This window comes from Hyperolius riggenbachi, chromosome 3 (genome assembly GCF_040937935.1).
Source record: "Hyperolius riggenbachi isolate aHypRig1 chromosome 3, aHypRig1.pri, whole genome shotgun sequence".
NCBI lineage: Eukaryota > Metazoa > Chordata > Amphibia > Anura > Hyperoliidae > Hyperolius > Hyperolius riggenbachi.
In genome coordinates, this window is record NC_090648.1 from 200,399,448 (window position 1) to 200,427,286 (window position 27,839).

Here is a 27,839-nt window from a genome sequence, read left to right on the forward strand (position 1 = left end):
TACCGTCCACAGAACATATAGTAACTTCATGGTTTACAATAGGACTCATTGCTCTCCCCTCTATAGATAAAGTAAGAAGCCATTAAAAATATATACTGTACCTGGACTAAGTTAAGAATTTCACATGATAAAACAATTATGGCAAGTAAGTGCTAATGATCAACAAGATAACATGTAGGTTCAATGAGAATCATTAAACAGAATCAGCTGCATGTTGCCCAGCAGGGATTTGAACTCTGTTAGGGGACAATGTGGGGCTGGAGCTATACAGACGCGTCGCTAGCCTGCAGGCTAGAGACGTGTTCTGTTGCTATGGGGGGTGGGGCAATCAATCCCCTTGGTTGATCTCTGACCAGGGCATTGGTGGACTTTGGGGGCTGCTGTACATAAACCACATTCTCGGCAGATGAGGTTGTTATCGGCCACCTGTCTAGCTGGCATGTGTACACAGTATAATTAAACTGGGTGCTAAAAAATCTTGCTCTAACAAACAAGCTGAGGTTGTGGCTTAGCTTTTCAGAAGTATTGAATGTGAATGTACATATTACAACAACAACACTTGTAAAGCCTTTTTCTCCCATAGGACTCAAAACACATATTATTAAGAAAGCAATGTACTGTATGTAATGCACTTGAACTTTGCAAAAACTTTTGACACTGTTTCCTGGTGCAAAAACTGAGGATGCAAAGATAAGGGGAAAATGTGTGTACATGGAAAGAGTAGAAACCAGATAGACAAGCACCCAAATGGGGACAGACGTGTGCTTGAGTGGATAGACCCAATAGCCCTCAATAAGTCAAACGAAGTCCAACACGAAGAATCCACAGCACCACGTAAGTGATGTATAGCTCTTTTATTGTTTAAAATGACAAAGAGATAGCCATAACAGCGGCAGACGCTGTTTCGGACAAAGTCCTTCCTCAAGCAGGCCTGACTAAATAAGCCCAGTTTGTCTAACCTTTCTTAGTAACTGAAACTGTCAGTTAATTAAGTTACCCATTTTGGGCATGTTCTAACACTTCAATATCCTTCCTATAGTGTGGTGCCAAAAACTGTACTCCATGCGCCTCGCAAGTGATCTATACAGAGGCAGTAGTATATTGGCAGCACATGGTTCTATTCCCATTTTGTTTTGCATCTCACAACTTTGTTTTGTAGCCGCTGCTGCAGCTTGCTGTTGAGTTTGGTTGCTGAACTTATTATCAACCAGATTCCCAAGTTTGCCTGATGTTTCTAGCTGTACACATTTAGTTTATATGGTGCTATGTCATTAGTACAGCCAAGATGCATGACCTTACATTAATTAACATTAAATGTCATCTGCCATTTGCCTGCCCATATGGCCATGCTGTCACGATCCCTCTGTAGGATATCCCAATGCTGCTGAGTCTTGTTAATTCGACGTTTGTAGAATCTGCAAACAAGACAACATCACTTATTATTCCATCTACCAGTTCATTTTAAATAAAGTGAATTAGACCCAGTACTCTCCTTTGCCAAACCCTACTGCTAACAGTTTTCCATTATGATTATAATCCATTTGCCACTCTACTGCCTTTTGTCCTTTTAAAGGGAACCCGAGGTTGAGGGATATGGAGGCTGCCGTATTTATTTCCTTGTAAACAGTACCAGTTGCCTGGAAGCCCTGTTGATCTTCCGGCATAAGTATTGTCTGAATCAAAACCCTGGAACAAATATATGACTATTCTAGTAAAACCTGAGTCAGAGTACCTGATCTGCTGCATGCTTCATCAGGGTCTATGGCTAAAAGTATTAGAGACACAGGATCAAGAGAGGTGCTAGACAATTAGTATTGTTTACAAGGAAATAAATATGGCAGCCTCCAGATCTCTCTCACCTTGGGTTCCCTTTAAAAAGTTTTCTTTCCATGTACAACACGAAGAATCCACAGCACCACGTCAGTGATGTATAGCTCTTTTATTGTGTCAGGCCTGCTTGAGGAAGGACTTTGTCCGAAACAGCGTCTGCCGCTGTTATGGCTATCTCTTTGTCATTTTAAACAATAAAAGAGCTATACATCACTGACGTGGTGCTGTGGATTCTTCGTGTTGTACATGGAAAGAAAACTTTTTAAAGGGAACCCAAGGTGAGAGAGATCTGGAGGCTGCCACATTTATTTCCTTGTAAACAATACTAACTGTCTAGCACCTCTCTTGATCCTGTGTCTCTAATACTTTTAGCCATAGACCCTGATGAAGCATGCAGCAGATCAGATACTCTGACTCAGGTTTTACTAGAATAGTCATATACCGGTATTTGTTCCAGGGTTTTGATTCAGACAATACTTATACCGGAAGATCAACAGGGCTTCCAGGCAACTGGTACTGTTTACAAGGAAATAAATACGGCAGCCTCCATATCCCTCAACCTCGGGTTCCCTTTAAAGAACAAAAGGCCGTAGAGTGGCAAATGGATTATAATCATAATGGAAAACTGTTAGCAGTAGGGTTTGGCAAAGGAGAGTACTGGGTCTAATTCACTTTATTTAAAATGAACTGGTAGATGGAATAATAAGTGATGTTGTCTTGTTTGCAGATTCTACAAACGTCGAATTAACAAGACTCAGCAGCATTGGGATATCCTACAGAGGGATCGTGACAGCATGGCCATATGGGCAGGCAAATGGCAGATGACATTTAATGTTAATTAATGTAAGGTCATGCATCTTGGCTGTACTAATGACATAGCACCATATAAACTAAATGTGTACAGCTAGAAACATCAGGCAAACTTGGGAATCTGGTTGATAATAAGTTCAGCAACCAAACTCAACAGCAAGCTGCAGCAGCGGCTACAGAACAAAGTTGTGAGATGCAAAAAAATGGGAAATAGAACCATGTGCTGCCAATATACTACTGCCTCTGTATAAATCACTTGTGAGACGCATGGAGTACAGTTTTTGGCACCACACTATAGGAAGGATATTGAAGTGTTAGAACATGCCCAAAATGGGTAACTTAATTAACTGACAGTTTCAGTTACTAAGAAAGGTTAGACAAACTGGGCTTATTTAGCTTGGAAAGAGATGACTTAGAAGTGACCCAATTAACATATATAAATATATCCAAGGGCAATATAAAAACTTGGCAAAGACAAGAGGCCAAAACTACGCATGGAGGAAAGAGTGGTTAAGATGTGGAATATCTTGATCTGTTCCTACCGTACTCCTACAGATATTTTCATATTGATATTAATTATATAACTTTACTCTATTGCTGTACAAATACTAGTTAAATCTGGATGTAATGCTCATACATTAGTCTATACTGCTGTAATGTTCTCAATTGTCTACATATTATGCCTTATCTTGACGTAAAACAGTGGATCTGCAGGAGATTATCTGTGACCTCTAGTGGATTGATTGCTATGTGTAAATACAACGTGCGTGCACAGAAAATAAACGTCTTTATCCTGTTTGCATAAAGATGTGGAACATCCACAGGAAAAAATGATGGCATCCATGACTATGATTGCCAGATGGGGAAAGATAATACCTTGAGGGGGATAGTTTCTGCCCTTTTAGCTTGTACTTCCTCTGGACTGAGGTGCAGTGTCTTTTTTTTTTCAATCTAGATAACTGTAATATAACATGGTGCACCCCCATATACATCCCAGGAAAGTGATCTTCATGGAGAAAATTCAGCTAGTGGGCACAAAAATGGCAACAAGTGCTCTGGATTGCCAAATCCAAATTTGAATCATTTGGATGCAGCAGAATGTAGCAATCAAAAACATATGTCACACGTCTTGTATACAAACCTTAGGGCCTGTTTCCACTACACGCAGATTCTGCATGCAGAAAACTGACTCCAATGAATGCCTATGGGCCTGTTTCCACTAAACGCGATTTTCCTGATGCAGATATCCCATAGGCATTAATTGGAGTCAGTTTTCTGCATGCAGAATCTGCGTGTACTGGAAACAGGCCCTTAGAACCGCCAACAGATGTGGGAGCTGGACTATGCAATGGCTAAATATTACAAACAATATATCAAAGTCAAGATCAGACTGAGTCTGCAGAGCACCTGCAATGACTCACAGCAGAAGAGAAATACATCATTCATGATACCCTTTTATCTTTACACCCCATTTCTAGTTTTGCCGACGTGTCTCAGACACACACCGGTACTTATTCTGATGTGAGTATGCATCCAAATACTGCAGCCAAATAGAGCAGCAGGGCTGCTGCCAGTCAACTGGTATTGTTTAAAGGGAAATAAATAGGGCAGCCTCCACATTATTTTTTTTCCAGTTGTCCATTAAGTATTCAAATACACAAAGCAAGCAAGTCAGTACAAACCTCCCATATATAAAAAATAATTAAAGACATCTACGTAAGTGAAACCACTTACCGAAAGAGCTCTCTACCATACACAATACAATCAAAAAGTTGGCCAAAAATATACAGGTAACAAGGTACAGGTCTCACACACTTGCTCATAATTCAGCTGATGGTGAAAGATGTGCCTAGAGCTGGAGATCTGGGAAATTGCCCAGTGCAGGAGATCTGAGTGCAGCCAGCGCCACCATAGGCTATAATAAGAATTACGACTATAGCGGTGTTCAGTGAGTAACTTGGGCGCCGTTAAAAGACAGAGCTCAAATTACTATTAAAACACTGTAATTTGGACACCAGCAATAGCTGGAAGCCGAATTACATAATTTCCAACCATCCGCGGTGACCTACGGGGAATATAATATGCGCCCAAATCTCCCGTTGGCATATTCATGGGTATGCAGTTGTGCTGTGTCACCCAGGGCAGAGACAATCACACTCAGCCAGTGTGGATGGAAGGGGCACTAGGCCACAGCAGCCAGATCTCTGTATCTGACTATCCTAAGTATGGGGCCCAGTTTAGTATCTTTAAGCACTTTGTGACATCAGTTTACTATTCTCACTGTACGTGACATATTTCATAATAGACTTTCTGGATTTCTGGATCAACCCCAACAATGGGAAAGAATATCTGATATAGAGATGTTTGGGGATGCTGATCTAATCTAAGGGCTATAGATGAATGACATACATTATCTTTATTAAGACAGGTAACCTTCTTTACTTGATAGGATTTTGTATGATACCATATTTTTTAGCATATAAGACGTTCCAGATTTACAGGGCAAAAATCAGGGAGAAAAAAAAATATACTTAGCCTGGTGCATTAATGGCCAAGGAGCATCTTGTAGATGTGTATAACTATCAGAAGGAGAGGAGAGGTCTCTGATCGCTGCTGGAGCTGTGGATTATGTAAGCCGAGCTGCCGCTTCTGATAGTTATACACGGTAGCAGAGGAGAAAACATGGGAGGAAAGCGGAGGTCGTATAAGCGAGCGCTCCTAAGTCGGGACTCCCTGTATTCGGTATATAGGACACAGGTACTTTTTCTCCCCATTTTTTTTATAAGCTGAAAAATACAGTACTTACTTTCTACAGTTCTTTTGAAGTACCATTTTTTTTCTTTTTAGGTGTTTTATATGAAATTACTGTACAAGAAAGTATGAGTTCTGTTTAAAGAAAACCTGTAACAAAAAAAACCTCCACTGGGGGGTACTCACCTCGGGTGGGGGAAGCCTCCGGATCCTATTGAGGCTTCCCACGTCCTCCTTGGTCCCACCGCAGCGGCGATAAAGCTCCCCGAACAGCGGGGATGTAAACATTTACCTTCCCGGCTCCAGCGCAGATGCAGTTACGGCTCTCCGCTCGGAGATAGGTGGAAATAGCCAATCGCTGTCGGGCCCGCTCTACTGCACAGGAGCAAGTCTCAGAACTTTTTTTTTTTGCCACAGGTTCTCTTTAAAGCGGAATGAAATCCAGCATTTCTACTTTGCTCTAATAGATTATTTATAGCATATTATATACAACCAGCATATTTTTTTTTTTACTAGAACTGCATTCAAAGGGTTAACAAAGGCTTTAGAAGCTTACCCTCCAGCAGAGCTGGCCGCTTCTGCACTTTACATAATGTTATCTTGTGTTTAATTGTATCAAGTGAAAAATGTAAACAAATCCTTCTCTCACACTCCGGGGTCCCCTGAACAAAGTCAGACAAGCATAAATGCTTTCTGATGCTTTCTGATTAAGTTAGAGGATGAATAAAGCAGTTATAAATAAAATGCTAAGTCAGCTCTCAGAGTAAAATAAATGTACTGTAGGAACGTATAATTTCTAAATGAATAATAATGCTTATGCACAAAAGCATATATGATAACCGTATGGCATATAAAAAGTAGGAAAACGTTTTCATTGAATATTATGTCAGGGTTTTATACCGCTTTAAACAGAGATGATTTCATCTTGGCCATATTAGTTCCCCGAGAGGTGTCTTTTGTGCCTTCTCATTCAGCACCCTAACTTGAAGCTACTTTAACTGTTTATACAACACTCTCAAATAGCTCCCCTGTCAGTAACACAGTAACTAACACATAATCATGCAAAGGTTTGTTTAGTTCCAATTATGACTTTTTACCTCCAGCTTCTCACTGAGCAGCTCCTGTGGGATGTATTGAAATGTCGCTCTGCTCACAATGTCCCCACCAGCTTTCTTGCCATCACTACTTTCTTCCTCTCCCAGAGGAGCCTTCTTTGTCTTCCCTTCTAGGAGTTGATGGAATGCCTTTTTCCTGCAGTGATAATACACATGTCAACATAAATACAGTAAAGTAACATTCATGTGGCATAATTTAGTAAGAAAAATTGAAATGCACTTTTTTTCAGGACATTAGGCAGACAATCGTGGCGACAGAGGACCAAAGCTGTGTGACTGATATGTGCTTTACTTCTGAAAGATGCTGGAAATATCACTGGAAAAGATATTATATGAAAATTCTCCTGATGAATAAAGGTATTTTTTTTTTAGCAAACTGGAACATATCTGCAGTCATTAACAGATCATCTCCTTCCCTCTGTTCCACAGGGAACTATTAACTATTAGTATACTAGATGTATATTAACCACTTAAGGACCATAGTGATTCCCCCCCCCTCATTTTCTGCCCACCAACGGAGCTTTCTGTTAGTGGGCTCTGATCGTTGCTGCAGGGCTTTGTTTATGTTTTATTAATTTATTTGGGTGGTTTGTTTTTTTTATAAAAATGTACATTTTATTAATTTTGGAACCCTGATCTCTCCCTCCCCCCGCCAGCCAATCACAGCGATCGGCTCTGATAGACATCAGTCTATCAGAGCCAATCGCTCTCTGTGCCTCCCAAGGGGACAGCTGAGTGACATGGCTGTCCCCAGTACAGCGCTGTCATAGAAAGCAGCGCTGTACAATGTGAATAGATGGCGGTTTCGCCATCTAACAGTCTCCTAATGGCAATCACCGCTGGGAGACTGACGACGGAGCAGAGCTCCATCATTCAAGCGGGAATGCGAGCGCACGATTTCCAGCAAAACACGCCCCCAGGACTGCACGCCAATTGGCGTTAGGCGGTCCTGGGGCTGCCGCCGCATTCACGCCAATTGGCGTGAGGCAGCCTTTAAATGGTTAAAACGCAATACCACTCAAAGGGAAATCTACCAAAAACATGATTTATTTGTACTTTTAGTCAGTTACAATAAGTACCCAGTATTGGAAAACAAGTGAATCCGAAGACATAGCAACAAAAGTTGTTTAGATAATACCTAATTAACTGTACAAGATTTCTTTGTAAGCTTTGGAAACTTTAACCACTTCAGCCAAACTGGACGAGTATATTCGTCCAGTGTAATTGTGGTGAGTTCACCACCAGTTTGTTACTAAATGAGGCACATTTGGTATCATTTTATCCGGGACGAGTTGTAGAATACATTTTGGTGTGTTTTAAAGCATGGACCCATAACACATGAGAAATGGTTAGGGACTAACTCAATCCAACATAAAAATAAATTTTCAAAATTATAATCAAACTTGGGAAAGTATTAGTATAGCTACACAAGACATATGAGGTAACATTTTAACCATGATAAGTATTAGAATAGATTTTAGGGTGTTTTCGGTTTAAGGGCTATGTCTTGTGTATTCATTTTAGTAACAAACAGAATCAAAAGCAATAAAAATGTTGTATATTTTGTATAAAACCAACTTGTAAAATGATAACAAAATGAAAGAATATAAAAGAAAATAATTATATTGTTACCTTAGGAACTTGGCTTTTTAAAGGGAACCTAAACTGTCCACAGCACCCAAGACTCATGCAACTAATGGAAATAGCTGCAAAAACAACCTAACACCCTGGACTGATTTCAAAAGTATTAGTGAGGAAGAGATCTCAGACATCCTCTGTCGTCTCCGCCAGACAACCTGCGACCTGGATCCTGGACCAACTAAACATATGCTGAAATGCCCTGACCTGCTTGGTCCAGCATTTCACAAAATAGTAAATTGCTCTCTGCAAGCAGGGAGGTTTCCTACCTCTCTAAAAGAAGGAATCATCAAGCCCCTTCTTAAAAAACCTTCCATGGATCCAGATGCTATGAGCAGCTACAGACCTGTCTCCAACCTCCCCTTCTTAGGTAAAGTTATTGAAAAGGCTGTCTATCTGCAACTTGAAACCAGGCTGTCAGTAAACAACATCCTGGACCCTCTACAATCTGGCTTTAACAAAACACCACAGCTGTGAAACAGCCCTCATCCAAGTCTGCAACGATCTGCTCATGGCAAGGGACAGAGGGGAATGCTCCATCCTAATCCTGTTGGATCTCTCAGCTGCTTTTGATACAGTTGACCATAAAATCCTGCTTAACAGACTGCAGGAGTACTGTGGCATCAGTGGATCAGTCCTCCAGTGGTTCAGATCATTCCTGACTGACAGAACACAGAGAGTATCCCTAGGACCTATAATGTCCAAACCTGCACCTCTACAATTCGGAGTGCCACAAGGATCAATCCTATCCCCTCTGCTGTTTGCAATCTACATGTTGCCACTCGGTACACTTATCCAACGACATGGCCTGACGTACCACTGCTACGCCGATGACACACAGCTATACCTGTCCTTCAAACCTGGTGGAACAGACCCTACCCCAAAAATAAACTCTTGCTTAGCTGAGCTTCAGGCATGGATGAATGAAAACTGGTTGAAACTGAATGCTGACAAAACTGAGGTCCTGTTTGTCCAAAGCCAGTGCTCGCCATCAAAACAGCTCTATCCTAAAGCAACACCAATCAGGATTGGGAATTCAGACATAAACAGCTCCAACCTTGTGCGCAGCCTTGGCGTACTAATCGATGGGGAATTGAGTTTCAGAAACCAAATTTCATCTGTAGTTAAATCTTCCTTCTTTCATCTGAAGAACATTGCAAAGATTAAACATCTGATTCCCCCAGAGGATCTTCAAACCCTAATTCACGCCTTCATCACATCACGGCTGGACTACTGCAATGCCCTTTATGCTGGCCTCACCAAAAAGGACCTGCGTCGCCTGCAATTAGTGCAGAATGCTGCTGCCAGATTGCTAACAAACCAGTCTCACCACTGTCACATTACACCGATCCTTCGCTCACTGCACTGGCTACCAGTAGAATGGAGAATACTCTTCAAGATTGGACTGCTGACATTCAAATCCCTGCACAATCTGGGCCCTGGATACATGAAGGACTTGCTGAAGCTGCACCACACCTCTCACAACCTCAGATCAGCAAGTTCTATAAACTTGGTCACTCCCAGAGTGCACCTCAAAAAATCTGGAGACAGAGCCTTCTGTCATGCTGCCCCTACTCTTTGGAACTCCCTACCACATCCAGTAAAGACAGCACCATCCCTGGAGCTATTCAAATCCAGACTGAAAAGCCACCTGTTTAGCCTGGCATTTCCAGATTTATAAAATTCTTCCTCTGTACCACGATGGTCGGAGCCATGCTTATGCACTTTGAGTCCCACGGGAGAAAAGCGCTTTACAAATGTTATTTGTTGTTGTTGTTGTTGAAAGAGATGTTGATTTTTACTTGTAAACAATACCAGTTTCCTGGTAGCCATTTAGCTGCAGTATTAGCTAAATAACATACCTGAAACAAGCATGCAGCTAATCCAGTCTGACTTCAGTCAGAGCAACTGATCTGCATGCTTGTTCAGGGGCTGTGGCTGAAAGTATTGGAGACACAGGATCAGCAGGAGAGCCGGGCAACTGGTATTATTTTAAAAGGAAATATCCATATCCATCTCAGTTTAGGTTCCCTTTAAATATGTATGCCATGAGGGTATATTACTGTTATTTTTGCAAATTTGTAAATAAGGTGTTGTAATCATCGATAGTGTACAATGAGAAAGCAAAAACACAAAACAGAAAAAAGACACCTTCACCATACATTGTACTAGGAACATAATCTAAAATATTGTAATAACCAGGATGGATATGCAAATAAAATTTGTGGGTTTAACCTATAGTTTGCACTGTTTATTGTAAAGCTATAATGGATGTAAATGGAGAAATAGTGTGGTTTTTTTTTTCATTTTTTTCCCTTATTTTCCATTTAAAATGCATAGAAAATAAAGTAATTACTAAACAAAAATATTACTCCCTAAAAGCCTAATTTGCTCTCGTCCTGAAGTGGTTAAAGCAGACATGAACTCAGAACTTCCTCTCTGTTCTATAAAATAAGCATCAGCATAATATCTTTAAAGAAAAATATTTCTTTGTTACAGCGGATACGAATCCTGCAATAAATCTGCAGTATGTCTACTTCTTGCTTTCATAGAAGCTTACATATTGTCAACATCCTTTGTTTATTAATTAGCTCTCTACCATGGCAGGCAGCTGACACAGCTGAGGGATCAAATTACAACTTGTGCTTATTCACAGATGAGGGGGAATTAGACAGGCTAAACTTGCTAAATATATACAGGGTGCATTTCTCTATGTTTTCCTTCTGTCCTGTGCAAGAGTCCAGATCCCCTATAAGTTTATTCTTCAGGCACAATACACGTCTGAATGTAACTTTACTTTTGCACGGTTCTAATCCTGTTCTGTATAATGCCTAAAGAAGAAACTTAAAGTACCATATTTTTCGCCATATAAGACGCACTTTTTCTTCCCCAAAATGTTGGGGAAAAAGTGGGTGCGTCTTATGCGGCGAAGGTACGGATTTCGGGATGCAGAGGTGCGCAGGGAAGCACTATATACATTACCTGCTCCTGCCGCCGCGCTCCTGGCTCCAATCCTGGTCTCCCCGATCCTCTTCTTCCATCTACCGCTGCCCGCTGCTGCCCCTGCCGAACATCGCTGGCCGGTCTTAATTAGCCGCAGGGATACGCTATCAGCACACCACGTGACGGGGTCACGCATGCCGCCGAACGCTGGCCGGTCCTAATTAGCCGCGCAGGGATACACTATCAGCACACCACGTGCGCCGGGGTCACGCATACGCATGTGTGACACGGCGCACGCTGATAGCGTATCCCTGCGCAGCTAATTAGGACCGGACAGCGTTGTTCTCGGCATGCGTGACCCCTGCACGTGGTGTGCGGATAGCGTATCCCTGCGGCTAAGACCGGTCAGCGATGTTCGGCGGGGGCAGCAGCGGGCAGCGGTAGATGGAAGAAGAGGATCGGGGAGCCAGGAGCGCGGCAGCAGGAGCAGGTAATGTATGTGTACTCACGCTGCCTGCACAGGGGGACACCGGCACTGGAGGACACACGGACAACAGGGGGCCACAGCCACAGGGGACACTGCCACAACAGGGGGACGCTGCCACAGGGGACACTGCCACAACAGGGGGACACTGCCACAGGGGACACTGGCACAATAGGGGACACTGCCACAACAGGGGGACACTGCCACAGGGGACACTGGCACAATAGGGGACACTGGCACAACAGGGGGACACTGCCACAGGGGACACTGCCACAGGGGACACTGCCACAGGGGACACTGGCACAATAGGGGACACTGGAACAATAGGGGGCACTGGCCCAACAGGAGACACTGCCACAACAGGGGGACACTGCCACAGGGGGCTGCAGGCACAACAGGGGGACATGGCAGGCAGAACAGGGGGACACAGCAGGCACAGGGGGACACAGCAGGCACAGGGGGACACAGCAGGCACAGGGGGACACAGCAGGCACAGGGGGACACGGCAGGCACAGGGGGACACGGCAGGCAGAACAGGGGGACACAGCAGGCACAGGGGGACACAGCACAGGGGGACACAGCAGGCACAGGGGGACACAGCACAGGACCAGCACAGGGGGACACAGGAACAGCCAATCACTACACTGACCACATAGAGGAACATAGGCAGGCAACATGGGAACAACCAATCATAACACTGTCCCCTTATGTGGTGTAATAGTATGTAATGTAACTGGAAAGGGGGGGGGGAGGGTAAAAAGTCACCCCTGCATCATAGACACACCTAGGTTTAGTTTTTTTCTTTTTTTTCCTGATTTTTGCCCTCTAAATCTGGGTGTGTCTTATATGCCGGAGCGTCTTATACGGTGAAAAATACGGTACCTCTGAACTGAGTGTTCATGCTTAACATACTTTTGATCGTGTTTTTTGTGCGGTGCAGTAACATATGTCACAGCATCATCATCCCCTTTTATGGTTTCCAATATTACTGTTACTGCACACAGTGGGCAGGAGAGCTGCGACCTGTATGGGCTTGGAGAGACTGAGCTCGCAACAATAGTGTACTAATAGCTGTATTAGTAAATTCTGAATCTACGCACATAACAATTAACAACAAGAATTAAGTAAATATTGCTATCTGGACATAAACATTCTGCCTTCTTATTATGGAATGTGGTAACATCATAATGGCAGACCACAGATGAATTATAATACAGTGAAACCTTGGTTTGCAAGCATCATTTATTCCAAAAAAATGCTTGTAATCCAAAGCACTCTAACAGTGCTGGGACAAGGCCCTCCAGCACCCAAGGCTAAGACACCAAAGTGCGCCCCCCCCCCCATCCCTCCCACCCCAGCAGTCACACTTTTTGCTATTAGACTAAGATGTTCCCCAGGGCCCCCAACACCTTAATCTCTAGTTATCTGACTTGCAGCCACTGCCATGTATCCCTTTTCTTATTTTTCTCTGCTTCAAACACAATAGAGGAATGATAGCTGCGTGAGTTGTGCGCCCCCTCCTACACTGCGCCCTGAGGCTGGAGCCTCTCTTGCCTCTGCCCGGCCCTGCACTCTAATATCAAAGCGAATTTCCCCATAAGGATTAATGGAAACTCAGATGATTTGTTCCACAATCCAAAAACATTTATGGAAAAAAAATAATACAAAGGAATTTACTGTACTGTAAAGTACAAATGTAAAAAAAAGATTTTACCTATAACAGAATGATTTTTATCTGTTGTCTCACCACAACTGGTTTTTGTTGTATGGCTTTAACAAGGAACTTATCCAATGACAGTTGCTTTTGCCTGCTTTTGAGAATTTCATGGAAATATGACACTGTACATTCCCTACACTCAGATGAATCCTACAGGTTCAAAGGGAGAAGAACCATCGGATCAGTTGTGATGACATGACACACGTATACATTCTTTTATCAAGACATTGCTTTTATATCAAGTCAAATTTTCACTACATTTTCTGGTCTCTCAAAGTGCTCTTAAACCAAGTTACTCTTAATCCAATGTTTTACTGTATAACACTTAGAGATTGATTAAATATAATTAATATTAAACATACTATATAACTTAGAGTGATTGGGAAAGACCATGATAATCTTAATGAACACTGCCCATTGTTGAACTAGTTACTGGGCATAGTATTGTTATTATGGGGAGTCTGAGGATGTGTGGACACGCTCAATTATTGCTGCTTGTATGGATCGGATTTAATCCCATGGGGGAGAGTTCAGGGTTGAGTCCAATATAGAAGCACCACAAGGAGGTGTGCACATTTAGGCTAAATTTAGTGGCTTACAAAGAGCTGAATTACTCATTTGTCAAAAAATCCATTCATTTTAAAGTAGCAACCGCACTTTGTTCATTACCACATTTGTAAATGTGGCAATAATCATCTTCCACAATTGTCACTTTTATGTGGATTCAACACTTTTCTCAGGAATAAAATGTATTCACCACTTTATTGATTGTGGTGGATATCATAGGCTATAATAGCAAACAGCAGGGTTTATTCAAACACGCAGAAAAGGATCTGCAACCCAGACTTGGCTCGATGAAAAAATAGCTATTCTTTATTAGAAAATCCACACGACAATGATGCAATAAAACCACAGGATCAACTGACTCGTGTCGGGCTTACAATCTGCCATTAGTCATAGTCAACTATGACTACGGGCAGATTGCAAGCCCGACACACGTCAGTTGATCCCGTGGTTTTATTGCATCATTGTCATGTGGATTTTCCAATAAATAGCTATTTTTTCATCGAGTCAAGTCTGGGTTGTGGATCCTTTTCTGCTCGTTTACGTGAATGGCCCAGCTCTCCAGATCCTGCACCGACTGGTATGATGACTAAGGGGGTAGAGCGTTTATGAACTTGTTCTCTGTGTTTATTCACCGTTATCCATTTTGTGGCACCATTTTGAGACATAATGGTGGTCATACATCATTCTATCTGCCGCCAGATCGACCATTAGATAGATTCCTGTCTGATTGAATCTGATCAGAGAGGGATCTTTTGCCTACCCATACACTGCATACGTATTGACATACGGACTGACTGATACTGAAGAGTGGACACTGAAAAAATGTATGTCCCGATATGGCACAGCAAAGCAGTCTTGTCAAACCAGTCCAAGCAAAGTGGGAGTAAACTTCTGCTCTACTCTTCCTTACACTGATTCGTGACAAATCTGCCCCTGTGTTATCAGCAAATATGTTGGGTTTCCTGATGCATTTTCAATATAACGTAAGGCAACAGCAGCCATCTGTGATGGTGAAAAGTATACCTGGTGTCACCAAGCAATGCGGCGAGCCTATACTGCGGTAATTCAGAGGATGCTATGTAGGAAAGTATTCCAAAGAGTCTCTCAGACATAATTACATCGTTCTGAGTCACCTGTCAAAAGAGCACAATAAGACACTTTAATGCCATAATACTTTATGTCTTCAGTTTACCAAAGAAGACAGATGTGTTTCAAACATAGATTTGTCATACAAAAAAAAAAAGCACAAAGAAGAGGGAATGTCAGGAAGTTTCCACAACAAAAATACATACAGCAACTTTTTTTTGTGTAAAGAGGAAGGGTTAGCAGCCCCGTCAGATTTTATTGCTGTTTTTATTATGATGGGTACATTTCACTCACTTCATTAACCATGGGTGTCATGAAAAGCCAGAAACTGATTGGAAATTTGTCATATAGGACAACTGAAGTGAGAAGAATAAGGAGGATGCTATATGTATTTAATTTTACAATACCAGTTGCCTCAATTTTGGCGGAGCTGTGCTTTAAAGACATAGCAAAGTGAGAAGGTAGATCAAGTGAGTATGAAGAATTGGGTTAAAAATGTTAAATATGTTAACGAAAAGAGAAGGCCTAATAGAACAATGAATTATGGAGTGTGCAGTCCAGTATCCAGAGGAGTGTAAAGATTTGTACACTGGGGAAACTAAGCAACCCTTGAGAAAGTGCATAGCCCAACATAGGAGCGTTAATTCTGCAGGCCAAGATTCTACAATGTACCTACACCACAAGGATGGAGGACACTCTTGAAGGATTACAAGATGCACATTTTGAACAGGTAAAGATAGGGATTTGCAAGAGGTGTGAAAGCGGTCCTCTATGATAAACTAGAACAAACATTCCTAAATAGGGAGACAGCTGTTTACACTATTTGCCAGTGACAAACTGTGCTATTTTATCATGCTTGTTTAGACATTTTATGGCTAGTACACACCATGCAATTTCCGGTCACACCAATGGGTCAAATCAATAATTTCTGACAGGTCTGATCAGTTTTATGATCACTTCTGTACAAAATTAGTCATGAAATGGATCATGAACATGATTGGACCATTTAGAAATGATCTATTGGACCCATCGAACTGATGGTACATTGCATGGTATATACCAGGCATTAGAGAAAGAACACATCATCAAACAACACAACAGTGCAAATAAGCTATACTATTAGCTGAAGAAAGTGGATTACGGTACATTTCTAGAAATCTCCTTCACTTATTTAAGCTGAAGATGTAGGATTGAGAAAACATCTTAGGTGCCCAGATGAAGCTAAGCATTTTTTCTGTCAATAGATCATGATATGTATGAATGAGAACCTTGGAATAAACCTTGGGCATTACTGTGTCTAATGAATGCAATACCTTTTACCACTAACAGCAGATCTAGCATATATTTGACTTGCCGTAAGTAGATCTACAATGTACTACTCCACTTTCAATCATAAATCCATCAATAACATGAAGCTGCTTCTTACCTCGTTATCATTGATTTTCTGTATGTTGAAGTGGTTGAGTCTGAACAGAACATAATACTTCCACAGAGTAAAAGTAACCACAGGGTTTCCCTGAGGATCCACAGTCAACTGATCAAGCCTACGCAGCTGAGCTAATGCGTTGAACTGATTCAAGGTGATCATATTTGTTTCTTTAAATTTAAGGTGCTAAAAATAAAGATGCAAACATTATCTAATCAATATTCAGTCACAGGTATCTTTAACATAATAAAATGATAATTATAAATTTGACTTTTTGAAGCAGAATGTTTTTGGAAATTTTTCACCTTGACATGAGCAAGAAGGAACCCCCATGATGCATCACTTCTGCTCATATCATATCTTTATATCTGTGAAAAGTCACTCAAACATCCAAAGCTGGAGAAGTACAGTATGTACAGTATGACTCAGGGTGATCTGCCCTTCTAGAAAAGTTGATGCATCATATGCTGCACTTCCATGGTAGACGCACCTCTAGTGTACGTTACAAGTTGACTGCCTGAATCTCTATACATTCAAAATTATTAATACTACAACCACATAATATCAAAATTATTCTATTTCCTTGGTTGCTGGTGTCTTAAAATGCATTTTATTGACAAGGTATGAAAATATCACCAAGTAGAAAACTCAGGAGAAAAAGTGAATTGCATATGGTCCAATGTCACTTTACTGTTAAAGAGAACCCGAGGCCGTGTTTAAAAAAATGAAAAAACATACTACCTGATGCAGTTTATCCTCTGGATCCTGCTGTGCCACACGCTGTTCTCTGCTGCTCCATTTGTCTGCCAGGTGCAGAAGAAGAAAAAAAATTCCAAGATGGCAGCGACCCTGGAAGTACTTTTGGGGGGTCACGGCACATGCTCGGCCACAGTGCATGAGAGGGCCTGAGCTGTGGGCATGCTCAGCAGCTCCTCTCGTGCACTTATTTTTTTTTTTAACAATGCATGAACGGAGGGTGAGGAAGAGGCATGGTGAAGGAGCGTTCCTGACAACTGAGAGGGTGTTCTGCAGGAGTCACTCTCAGGGAAAGGAAGCCCCTTTTGCTATAGGAATGCCGATATCATCCTCGTCTGTATTTGGGGGGGAGGTGGGGGCAGCGGCCATGGGGACCCAGCAACAAAAGGGAAAGGTATCACTAACATGCCTCTGTGTCCAAATCATGGCAGATATTCCGCGTCAGGTACACTTTAAAGTAAACCAGTCTCTAACATCAAATGAGCATCTAAGCCTCTTTATGTAAATTATGGATATCCATGTACTTGCAGGAATATGTACATCTTGTTTATCTTTCTATAATGATTACTCTACTAAAACTGACCAAATGTTTATTCATTTATCCTTACCACAACATTGGGAAGTTTGAGTCTTATTTTTGGTAAAACTTGCACAATGTCCTCAAAATCAACGAAGGTGAAAGAGACTGTGTTGACAGAACCGGATGTCTGCACGCTCCATGTCCGGTCCAGAGATTCCAGAGAACCACATCCATAGAGGCACAGTGTGTCTCCTTCCAATTCTACAAGATGGGAATCCACCACAGAAAGGGCTTGCACAGCACTGCTGAGGACAGAGTCAAGTGATCTGTAGAGAAAGTTTACATCAAGAATATTTAGACTCGGCACACCAGGGTCTCGGTTTAAATGCAATATGATCTAAACAATCTGATTGAAAATACAATTGTCCACTAAACATTGTACTGTTAATGCGCACCGTAAAACAAATACCACTGTTGGGGATAAATAGTAGTGCCTATGATATTGTAGCCTTAAGGGCATGAATGCCTTGTCTAGAATCTGACCAATGATTCATAGTGTGTCTGGGCCAACGTAGAAAGTGGAGTACCACAAGGTTTGATTTCTGTCTAATGGTGCCTACTAATGATACAATCCTTTTTGTCCCATCTTACTAAATCTATGTAGTAGAAGGATAAGATGAGTGAATATATTTTGAAGGGATATTTTAGGTAGTCCCTCAGATTACATAGAAATGGTAAGATTGGGCAAAAAAAAGACTATGATTAGTGGGCACCTTAAAAGACATGACTGCATATCAGGCTAGTGAAGTATCCAAGGCATTTATCAGAATAGCAGGCATGTATTCAAGAATGATAATACATACACCATCTGAACAAAATGGTTAGCCCCACTAGTAGGACACATACTGGTGGTCACAGAGTAAACATGCAAGGGCGTCTAAAGAATTACTTGCTGTAGGTTCTTAGAATAGGAATCTGTGCATATAAGATATATTGCTATGGCTAATCTATTAGAGTAATAGAAGAAAAGTGGAAGAAAAGGAGAAGACAAAGGAACAAAAGTTTTGCCAAAAGCAAGCAAAGGGTCTAATTTTTACAATTACATCAAAGCTCTATTTGGTAGCCTATTGAGAATTGTTCTTTCTCCCCAACCAACCTAATGAATTATATTTCATTGTTTTATAGCATATACGAATATTCCAATTTTCACACCATTTTTATTTTTCTGTAGGAGAGTATTGAAAAGGCTTTGGTTTATCTTTAATTGGCTAAATCTTTGGCCTAGTTATTTGCTGATCATGACTTACTTTTAATTCACTGAGTCTATATGAAATGCAGATCTTTTTATTTACCTCATGTTGGCTCTTAGAGTTTACACATAAAAATAACATTTTGGCAACAAAATATAGGAGTTTCTGAGTTTGTGTTATTTAACAAGGTGCTTGTGTAAGAGAGTACAAACTTCAGTTCTGTTTCCAGGTCTATGTAATTGTGGACAAGTCATTTCCTTTGCCTGTGGAAATAAAATGCCAAATACACCTGGGATGTGCTTCTACAGAATTTACTTAAGAGAAACTGTAACAAAAAAAAGTTTCCCCGGGGGGTACTCACCTCGGGAGGGGAAGCCTCAGAGTTCCAATGAGGCTACCCCCTCCCCTGTAGCTGCAGGCAGTCCAGTGATGGCTCCCCCGGAGTGTCACAGAATCCTCCCTTGACAAGGCTGACAAGCGCTGATTTATTTACCTTTCTTGGCTCCAGCGGGGGCGGTTGCGGCTCTCTGCACAGAGATAGGTGAAAATAGCCGGATCTCTGTTGGGTTCGCTCTACAGCGCAGGTGCAGGAGACTTGCGCCTGCGCAGTAGAGAGTCCCGACAGCAATCGGCTCTTTCCGCCTATCTCCAAGCGGAGAGCCGATACTGCGCTTGTGCTGGAGCCGGGAAGGTAAATATTTACATCCCCGTTGCTCGGGGAGCTTTATCGCCGCCGCTGTGGGACAGAGGAGGACGGGGGAAGCCTCAATAGGATCCGGAGGCTTCCCTCACCCGAGGTGAGTACCACCACCCAGAGGAGGTTTTTTGGTTACAGGTTTTCTGTAATTACAGGAGTTTAATGCAATGTATTTCAATAGCCTGTCCTTTGATTGACTCATTGGGAATTGGGAACCATCTATGTAGTCTGTAAGGGCTGGTTCACAATGGGGCGATTGTTCAGTGATTTGCTGATCGCGCGCTTTGCTGAAAGCTGCTATTAATGTATCCCTATGGTTACATTCACACTGCAGCGGTTGTAATTTCGATTAATCGCAAACACGCTGCATGCAGTGTTTTGGGGGTGATTGTGCTGTGGTTCTTGAACGGGAATCACAAGCACAAATTGTGATATTTGGGCTGCCGAATAACGATCGCAGACGCAAATGCGAACACAGTAAGGGCCTGTTCATACTTGCTGCGTTTGTAGAACGCGTATAAATTCAAATAAACGCAAGTTGAAAAACGCATGCGTTTTTCTTGCGTTTGAATGCGTTTTCTATTGCGTTTTGCACAAACACGTGACCCAGGGGAAAAAAAAGAATTATGGGAACCGCAGAGGAAAACGGACGCTAAAAACGCAATAGTACGCGTTTTTGATACGCGTCCATAGACTTTCATTGCGTCCGTTTCTATGCGTATTGCACAGAACTGCGTGCAGCAATGCGGATGAGAAACGTATGCGTCTCATACGCATACATGTGAACTAGCCCATTCAAAAGCATTAGGAGCCGTTTCTATGCGTTTTTGGTACCAGTACGCGTTCCCTGAAAACGGCTAGGAACGCGCATAGTCTGAACAGGCCCTAAAGCACCCAATGTGAGCCAGCCCTTAGGCAATAATCGGCAGACCTACTTTTAGATTACCCTTGTTGTTTAATCGGCTCACATCTAGAGGTTTCAGCTGTGTCCCTATTGATTCAGGAATATCTTTATCACTACTTATGCCTCTTAAGAGAGATATATATTATATACAGAGGAGTCAGCAGCATGCTGAGCAATGACAATGGAATCTAAAATGTATTAGCAGCCAGTGGAACAAACTCAATCAGGACTTTGACAAAGGGCACATTACTATTTTAAATGCATTAGACAGTTTGCCTTCTTCCTTGGATTCCAAGTGAATGTGGTTATAAGATGTGGCTAGAATAGTGTTTTCATTGTAATGGTTTCATATTGAGCTACCAAACCATATCCCCTCTATTTTTATGCCTTTTTTTACATGTCTCCCTTTTAGCCCTCTACGGTAGCACCCTGTACAGCAGACCCCTTTATAGTGACACCTATATAATGGCTCCAGGTTATAGTCCCCTATTAATAATGCCCCAGTTTGGATCACTTCCCTCACATTTCTGTTGACCCCATATAATGTTTATCATATAGTGGTGTTGGTTAATAGTTCCTCCTTGCAAGATACATGGAGGGCACACAGCTCATAGGACCCACAATACCAATCACAGCTAAAACGTTAATATACTAATATGCAATTGTCCGCTCATAAGGAGAGGAAGGAGGAAGCATCTGAGTCACATGATACACTCTGTGAAGAACAAGTGATGAACTCCCCTGATCATATCTGCTTGTTCGGTACTGAAATGGTGTGCAGACGTATTCAGGTATTCCGAATTAATTATGCTAAAATCGAACATCAACACTAACCACTACATATTAAAAGTAGATTTGGATACAATAGTTGCAAGTAGTAGTAGTTGAGTCACGAACTCCCCCATGACAGACCCTAACACTAATTATAGTATTGTGCCTCCAGGAATGTAAAGAAATACAGTGGGAATAAAATAGGTGCTGAACTGTAGATGGGAATTGTTTTTACTCCACATAGAAGCTTACTTTTCAAAATAGTGTAATGTAAAGCATTGTATGAAGTGTGTTGTTGTAATAATGCATTCACAGCACATTGATAAACTGCAAGGCTACTGAGAATGTGGTTACACTCTAAGGCGCAACTTCAGCTAATAGGTTTCTCTTAGTTTTGGTTACAGCAGGAAATGATCAGAAGTACTGCTTGGCTGTCACCGCTGTCCTTGTCCCTGCCGGGCACAATTTTCCCCATGAGAAAACAATAATTAAGGAAAATAATAGCTTGTCTTTAACAAATTCTATGAATTGGCTTCATAATTAATATGGCTGTAGAGTTAAACAAACATCGGGGACCAGGGCTTCTAGAGGCAGGAATGCTTTATCTGAGCTGATAAGGTCATTCATTATATAATACATCTCAACATATCTCATTAAAATGACAACAGCGGTTTACAGAACATATGGCTTAATATGTTTTAACATATGGACTGTGTAACCATGCCATTACTTTCCTAGCAAATCAAATATTTTAAAAAGGAAGCTATTCAAAGATTGTCGCTGATAACATAATTACTTTATTGTTATTGAAACTCCCAGCACCTTGGAAAGTCAGAAATCACATAACTGTTATTGCAGGAATATCATCAGGCACTTTTAGCTACGTAATCATGATTAAAGTTAATACTTCATTACAACATAGCTGCAATTCATTTGATTCAATAACAAAGCTGAGGACATCACATTCTTTTTCCATCTTAAAGCAGGAGGATTAGCCATACCATGCCAGGGAAAAAAACACATATACAAGTAGCTATATACTCGATCTACTTACATAACACATGTATTGTACTGTCAACGTTTTGATTTCAGCGAATTTTATACAGTAAATGAAGAGAATTCTGTTCCTGGTGGGAACCATTACTTTTACCCACAGTTTGAGGATAAATACTGATGTCATTTCTTCCCTTAAATTTTTTCTTTTCTCATCCAATCGCTGAGTCACCTCAGCCTTGCTCGAAAACACAAGTGAGCAGAGGATCATGTTTCAGTTAGGCAGCTAGGCAGGGAAATAAAGGGAACAGGAGGAATATATTAAAGATAAAAAGAACCCCTATAATGCAACTGAATGGCAATGGCTATTAACCTCCCTGGCGTTCAGTTGTTGCAGCCACGGGAGGGAAATTTTTGTTTTAAATTGATTTTGAATAGTGTAGCTAGCACTAGGCTAGCTACACATGTGCCCCAAGTCCCCCGACACCACCCTGGTCCCCCCGATCGCTGCCGGCTATATTTACGACGTCATGCGCAGGCCCGATCCTCCCCATAGTGACGTCTGGAGGCTATTGGTGAGGCTGCGCCAACGCGGGTTCCAGGGGAGGTATATATCAGGGCGGCGAACGGGGGGATCAGAGGGTGCTGGCGGCGATCGGGGGGACACATGTAGCTAGCCAAGTGCTAGCTACATGATATAAAACAATTTGTTTTAAAAAAAAAAAAACACCCGGGGCCATGCGATCCCCTGCGGCGGAAAGGACGAGCTGAGCTCATCCATCCCGCTCAGGTGGTTAAAGGGCCATAAGAGCAGAAAAAGTTATGAAAGTTTTGAATGCAGGATTAGCATCTTTATCACTTCATACACTCAGACCAGTTGTTGTTGAAATTAGATTTTTTTATCGTGACAATCCTGCTTCAAGGTTTACACTTATGTCAGTAGAGTATTTAATGTCATCTGCTTTTGAAAGGAGATGCACACAACTTTTGCAGTTTTTGCTTTGTTAAAGTATCCCTGAAGTGATAAAATAGTTTGTGGATTAAGCCCATAGTGGGCAAGACTACCTGCTGCTGACCATGTTTTGAACTGGGCATGTGCGAGTTCTGAACCACACATGCCCAGTGAAATAAATAGCGAATGCACGTCTTCCTGTAGTGCATGAGCATTTCCTTTTACTGGGCTTGGGCAGTTCAGAATGCGCGAATGCCCAGAAGTAGATTTAATCATGCGCGGCTGAGGGCACTTTCTGCAGCTTATTTAAAGAGAGCCTGAGGTGGGCTCAAAAAAAGTAAAAAAAGGTAAGCTACCTGATCCACAGGGCTGAGCGGACCAGGTAGCCGCAAAAAATGCAGCTCCGCCCCGCCACTCCTGTGGGCCGCAATGGCCCACTTTCACTTGCGTGACCCCTGGGTCATGACGCTGCACTGAAAGACTGTGTTGTCTCTCATGGCATGCAGGGAGGCGGGGGAGCAGCAGGAGGTGTGGCCAGGGGGAGAGAGCTACACAATGGCAGCTCAGGAAACCCTGTAGGAATGCCCCTGGCGTGCGTTTTAAACAAGGAATTCCATTTCCCTCTGTTTACCTCAGAGTTAGCATTAAATCTTGTCGCTAAACTCGACGGCGGTTGGGGGACACAGAGCCATGTCATTAAGCAGAGAACATGGCTCTGTGTCCCATCTGCCCCCCGAAGATCCACCTCGGGTTCTCTTGAACTGAAGAGCTAGTCAAACATTAATGCCGGTTGCACATCTGATATTTGCGATGCGGTTCTGCAAGAAGAAACCCAAGAAGCCAGCCAGAAATAAGCAGACAATTAATTGTATGTGTAGCAGCAATGGCAGTTTGGACTTTCCTGATGTCTCATATTCCTATTTTCTCCTTTACAGGTTACATTTGATCTCTGCAATGTGCACAGAAGCCATATCATTGTCTGCTTCCTTCAGTTACCAATAAAAACAAATAATTAGCTTTGAAGTTTTCAACACTCAAGTCTTATAAAGATTGTTTGCTCAGCCTGATAAAAAATGTTTGGTTTGGGTTTACTTTTAAGATACACTACTGCAGTTTGACTTCATCTGCATACATAAAGCTCTGGACTGTTAACTATTTCAATAGAAAAAAAAAAGCAGGCAAATTCCAAACAGGCTTGGTACCATATGTATCCATGTTTATCTCATCATGTCAGTATGCTTTAAGATGCGTACACCCACCATACTTTAGCAAATAATTGGTCCGTCAGACCCTCCCGCTGGGCGCACATTCTGACGACAGTAGGACATTTGTAGACGCTGTCGGCAGACTGATAAGACTGTTCCTGACAGATATGCTCAGCAGATCTGTCAGAAACAGTCTTATCAGTCTGCCGACAGACTGTACACACGTCCTACTGTCGGCAGAATGTCCGCTCAGCGGGAGCGTCTGACGGACCCATCGTTTGCTAAAGTTTGGCGTGTGTACGCGCCTTAAAGCAAAGTGTCTAGCTATCTTATTAATCCAGCCTTGTAGATGGAATGAAGAAAACAATGTGTGGTTTTTTTTGTGTCAAGTGTGGCTCTTGCAAGTAAAAAAAAATCACATTTAAAAATGTGGCAAGATGACCAGAATTTAAAGAGTTTACAAGGTCTAAAAAGGGCTGCTGTTGCTTGGTTAAACGTCATACTACTATTAAGATGGCGAGGGGCGGGGGATATACAGTGTTTTCTAAGAAGACTGCAACCTGCAGGTTGGCGAGGCTGGGAAGGAGCCTCCTGACCCAGCAGTTCTCAAGTAAAGTACTGATTAGGAGCTTATACTCATAAAAACCTTTGCGACATACATAATTTATCTTCCAAAGGCAGCAATATTGAAGTTATTACTAACAGCAACATTTCAAATACATGGAAGGAGGGTGGATATGTTAAATTGGGAAACTCTTTGATCTTATGTCCAAAGCTGCAAACATCAGTCTTATAAACTACAAAGTGAAATGATCCCTCACACTCACCATATCAATCATTCCTGCCTGTTGCCAGTGACAAGAGCAATTAAATGTTTGTGCCAGCTCCCTTAAGTGTTTGTGCCAATTCTCAGCCAGTCACAGTAGGTTATTCTTGATTTTTTAAGGATTAGCTCACACTAGCACTTCTATGATCACTGATGCATTCTCATTGTAAGCGGTGAGAGAAACCATATTTGTGCTAGCCTTATTTTAGTGCAGGTGAGTAACTGCAAGGGAGAAGTGTGCTGGTAAGGGCAACAAAGAAAATTACTTATAGATGAGTGCAACAGTGTGTACCAGCTCCGGAAATATACAGTTCCACTAGAAGATTGGATCCGCCCCTGCTATATACAGTCTATCCAATCTCAATTCAGTGTAAGCGCTACTCCAGCCCACACAAATTAATCTCCACCATCTTGGCTCAGATATCTCCTGACGGAAGAAAAAGCCTTCACTGCACCCGATCAAACCCCACTCATCGAATGGTAAGACCACCAAGGTCTATTAGCGCCTTAAGCATTTTCCCAGGTCAACCTTTACGGCCAATATCCATCCACTGCAATGGCTCCTCACATCTTTATTAACATACCAGGCTGTTACATTAGCTGCACATATGGCGAGACACATGAATATGAAGTATCCGCTGTAACAGGACGCTATGGGGTATTGGCTGTGCATGCGGCACCCAGACCTCCGGAGTGACAGCCTTATGGTGGCCATACATGGTACAATAAAAACGTTCGATTATCCCGTTTATTCGATCTAAATGATCGATTTGAATGAAAGTTGATAACATTCTTTTTTTTCGATCAAGCAATTTGAACGATTATCCCGTTTTTTCGAGAAAAATCAAATCGGACATGCTGGAAAAATCTTTATATTCGATCTAACGGAATAATCAAACTAAATTATCTAATCGAAAAAAAAATGAAAAATTGTACCATGTATGGCCACCTTTATATGTTAATAAAGACATGAGGAGCAATCCATTGCAGTGGATTGATATTGGTCGTAAAAGTTGTGAGAGACCTGGGAATATCCCCAAGGCGCTAATGGACCCTCGTGGTCTTACCATTTGGTGAGTGGCTTTTGATTGGGTGTGGTGGATGCTTTCTCTTCTGTCTGAGGACATTTGAGCTGAGATGGTGTATATTAATTTGTGCAGACTGGAGTAGTGCTTACACTGAATTGAGATTAAAGAAAATAATTGGTTCTGGTTTTTATTAGTCCATCATAATATACAAAAAAGCTGGGTAACTAGATCATACAAAGTTCATATATACAGTACGGACAATTGGAAAAGCACAGGACGTGTGGAAAAAAAGCAGGTTTGTTTTAACGTGGACAAAATGCGTCTGAAAGCAAAATGTCTTTAGTTCCTGGGCGGACCACTTTACTGGCTGGCAGTGTGCGTTTTGCTCCGCGAATAACACAAGTGCGTTCCCTGCCTAAGAGGGTTTTAAGTTAAATTTTTCAGTGGTATTTCCTTAAATCCTTTAATGAAGAAAGTAGTACTATAATTACATACAGACATTTAAAATAAAAAACCAAAATGTGTAGAAGTAATACTGAAATATCTCCTGCATTCTGTATTGCAGGATATCAGTGTTGACATTTAAAACACATTTTTTTACATACTCTTATAACAGTATACTTAAAGGGGACTCTCTGTAATGGCTACTGACTTCCCCATTATGCACTTTGATAGCTGTCAATAACTGGCTTTGACTGTCTGCATTTCTTTAAACTAGACCACTATTCAACACCTCCCAGTAAACATGGGCAATGAGATGATTATAATTCTGAGATGATGCAATTGTATGCATCTTGGGTATTGACCAAGCAACTGCAGAAGCTGCTGGATCTGACCAGTCCAACTCCAAACTCCATTCACACCAAATCGGAATGATTAGCATCTTATTGAATATCCCTTCTCCTTAGCGATATTGAGCATGATTCAATTCACTTTGGCCTGTATGCAATTCTCATTTTCTCAGTTGTCTCCTAGGAGATCATTTTTCATCTTCTATTTAAAATAACATGTTAGCACTTAGGAAATAGAAAAGTAGTAAAAAGTAGGTGAAAAAATACTACCAAAATTATTTTTTGAGTATATTCTTGCTTGCTGGTGGTTTCAACTGCATTTTATTGACAAGCTGTGAACCTAGGAGAAAATTCAGGAGAAAAGTTAATTGCATATGGGCCTCTGTCTCAGGGCCCAAGGTCCACTCCATTGCAGATGCCGACCACACCGCTCGCAACTGTGCTCATGTAGCCTGGAGCATTCTGCACATGCGCATAACTACTGCGCCTGCGCAGAACACTCCAGACCATGTGAGCGCGAGCAGCGCGAGCGCAGGCTCAGGAGATGCCAACCAGGTCGGCATCTGTAAAGTAGTGGACCCTGGGCCACCGGCTGGGAGCGGAGCTGCAATGAGGGCACAGGACGGCTGCCACAGGCTGCTGGAAGCCCCAGGTAAGTAGATCTATTTTAAGTTTTCTCCTAGGAGTAATTTTTCATTATCTGTTTAAAATCACTTTTCAGCACTCTTACATAGTTAGTTATTTTGGTTGAAAAAAGACATACGTCCATCGAGTTCAAC

The 27,839-nt window shown here is 41.9% G+C and overlaps 1 protein-coding gene across 1 annotated transcript in view; it reads right to left on the reverse strand.

The window, feature by feature from the left end:
• Positions 1-27,839, reverse strand: part of LRRC49 (leucine rich repeat containing 49) — a 168,296-nt gene that overhangs the window by 11,059 nt on the left and 129,398 nt on the right. The window contains exons 13-16 of the mRNA XM_068272533.1: positions 17,732-17,969; positions 16,368-16,553; positions 14,879-14,988; positions 6,489-6,642 (exon numbers count right to left, since the gene is read on the reverse strand). Of these exons, the coding sequence (XP_068128634.1) occupies positions 6,489-6,642; positions 14,879-14,988; positions 16,368-16,553; positions 17,732-17,969 (688 nt within the window). The remainder of the gene's footprint in view (positions 1-6,488; positions 6,643-14,878; positions 14,989-16,367; positions 16,554-17,731; positions 17,970-27,839) is intronic.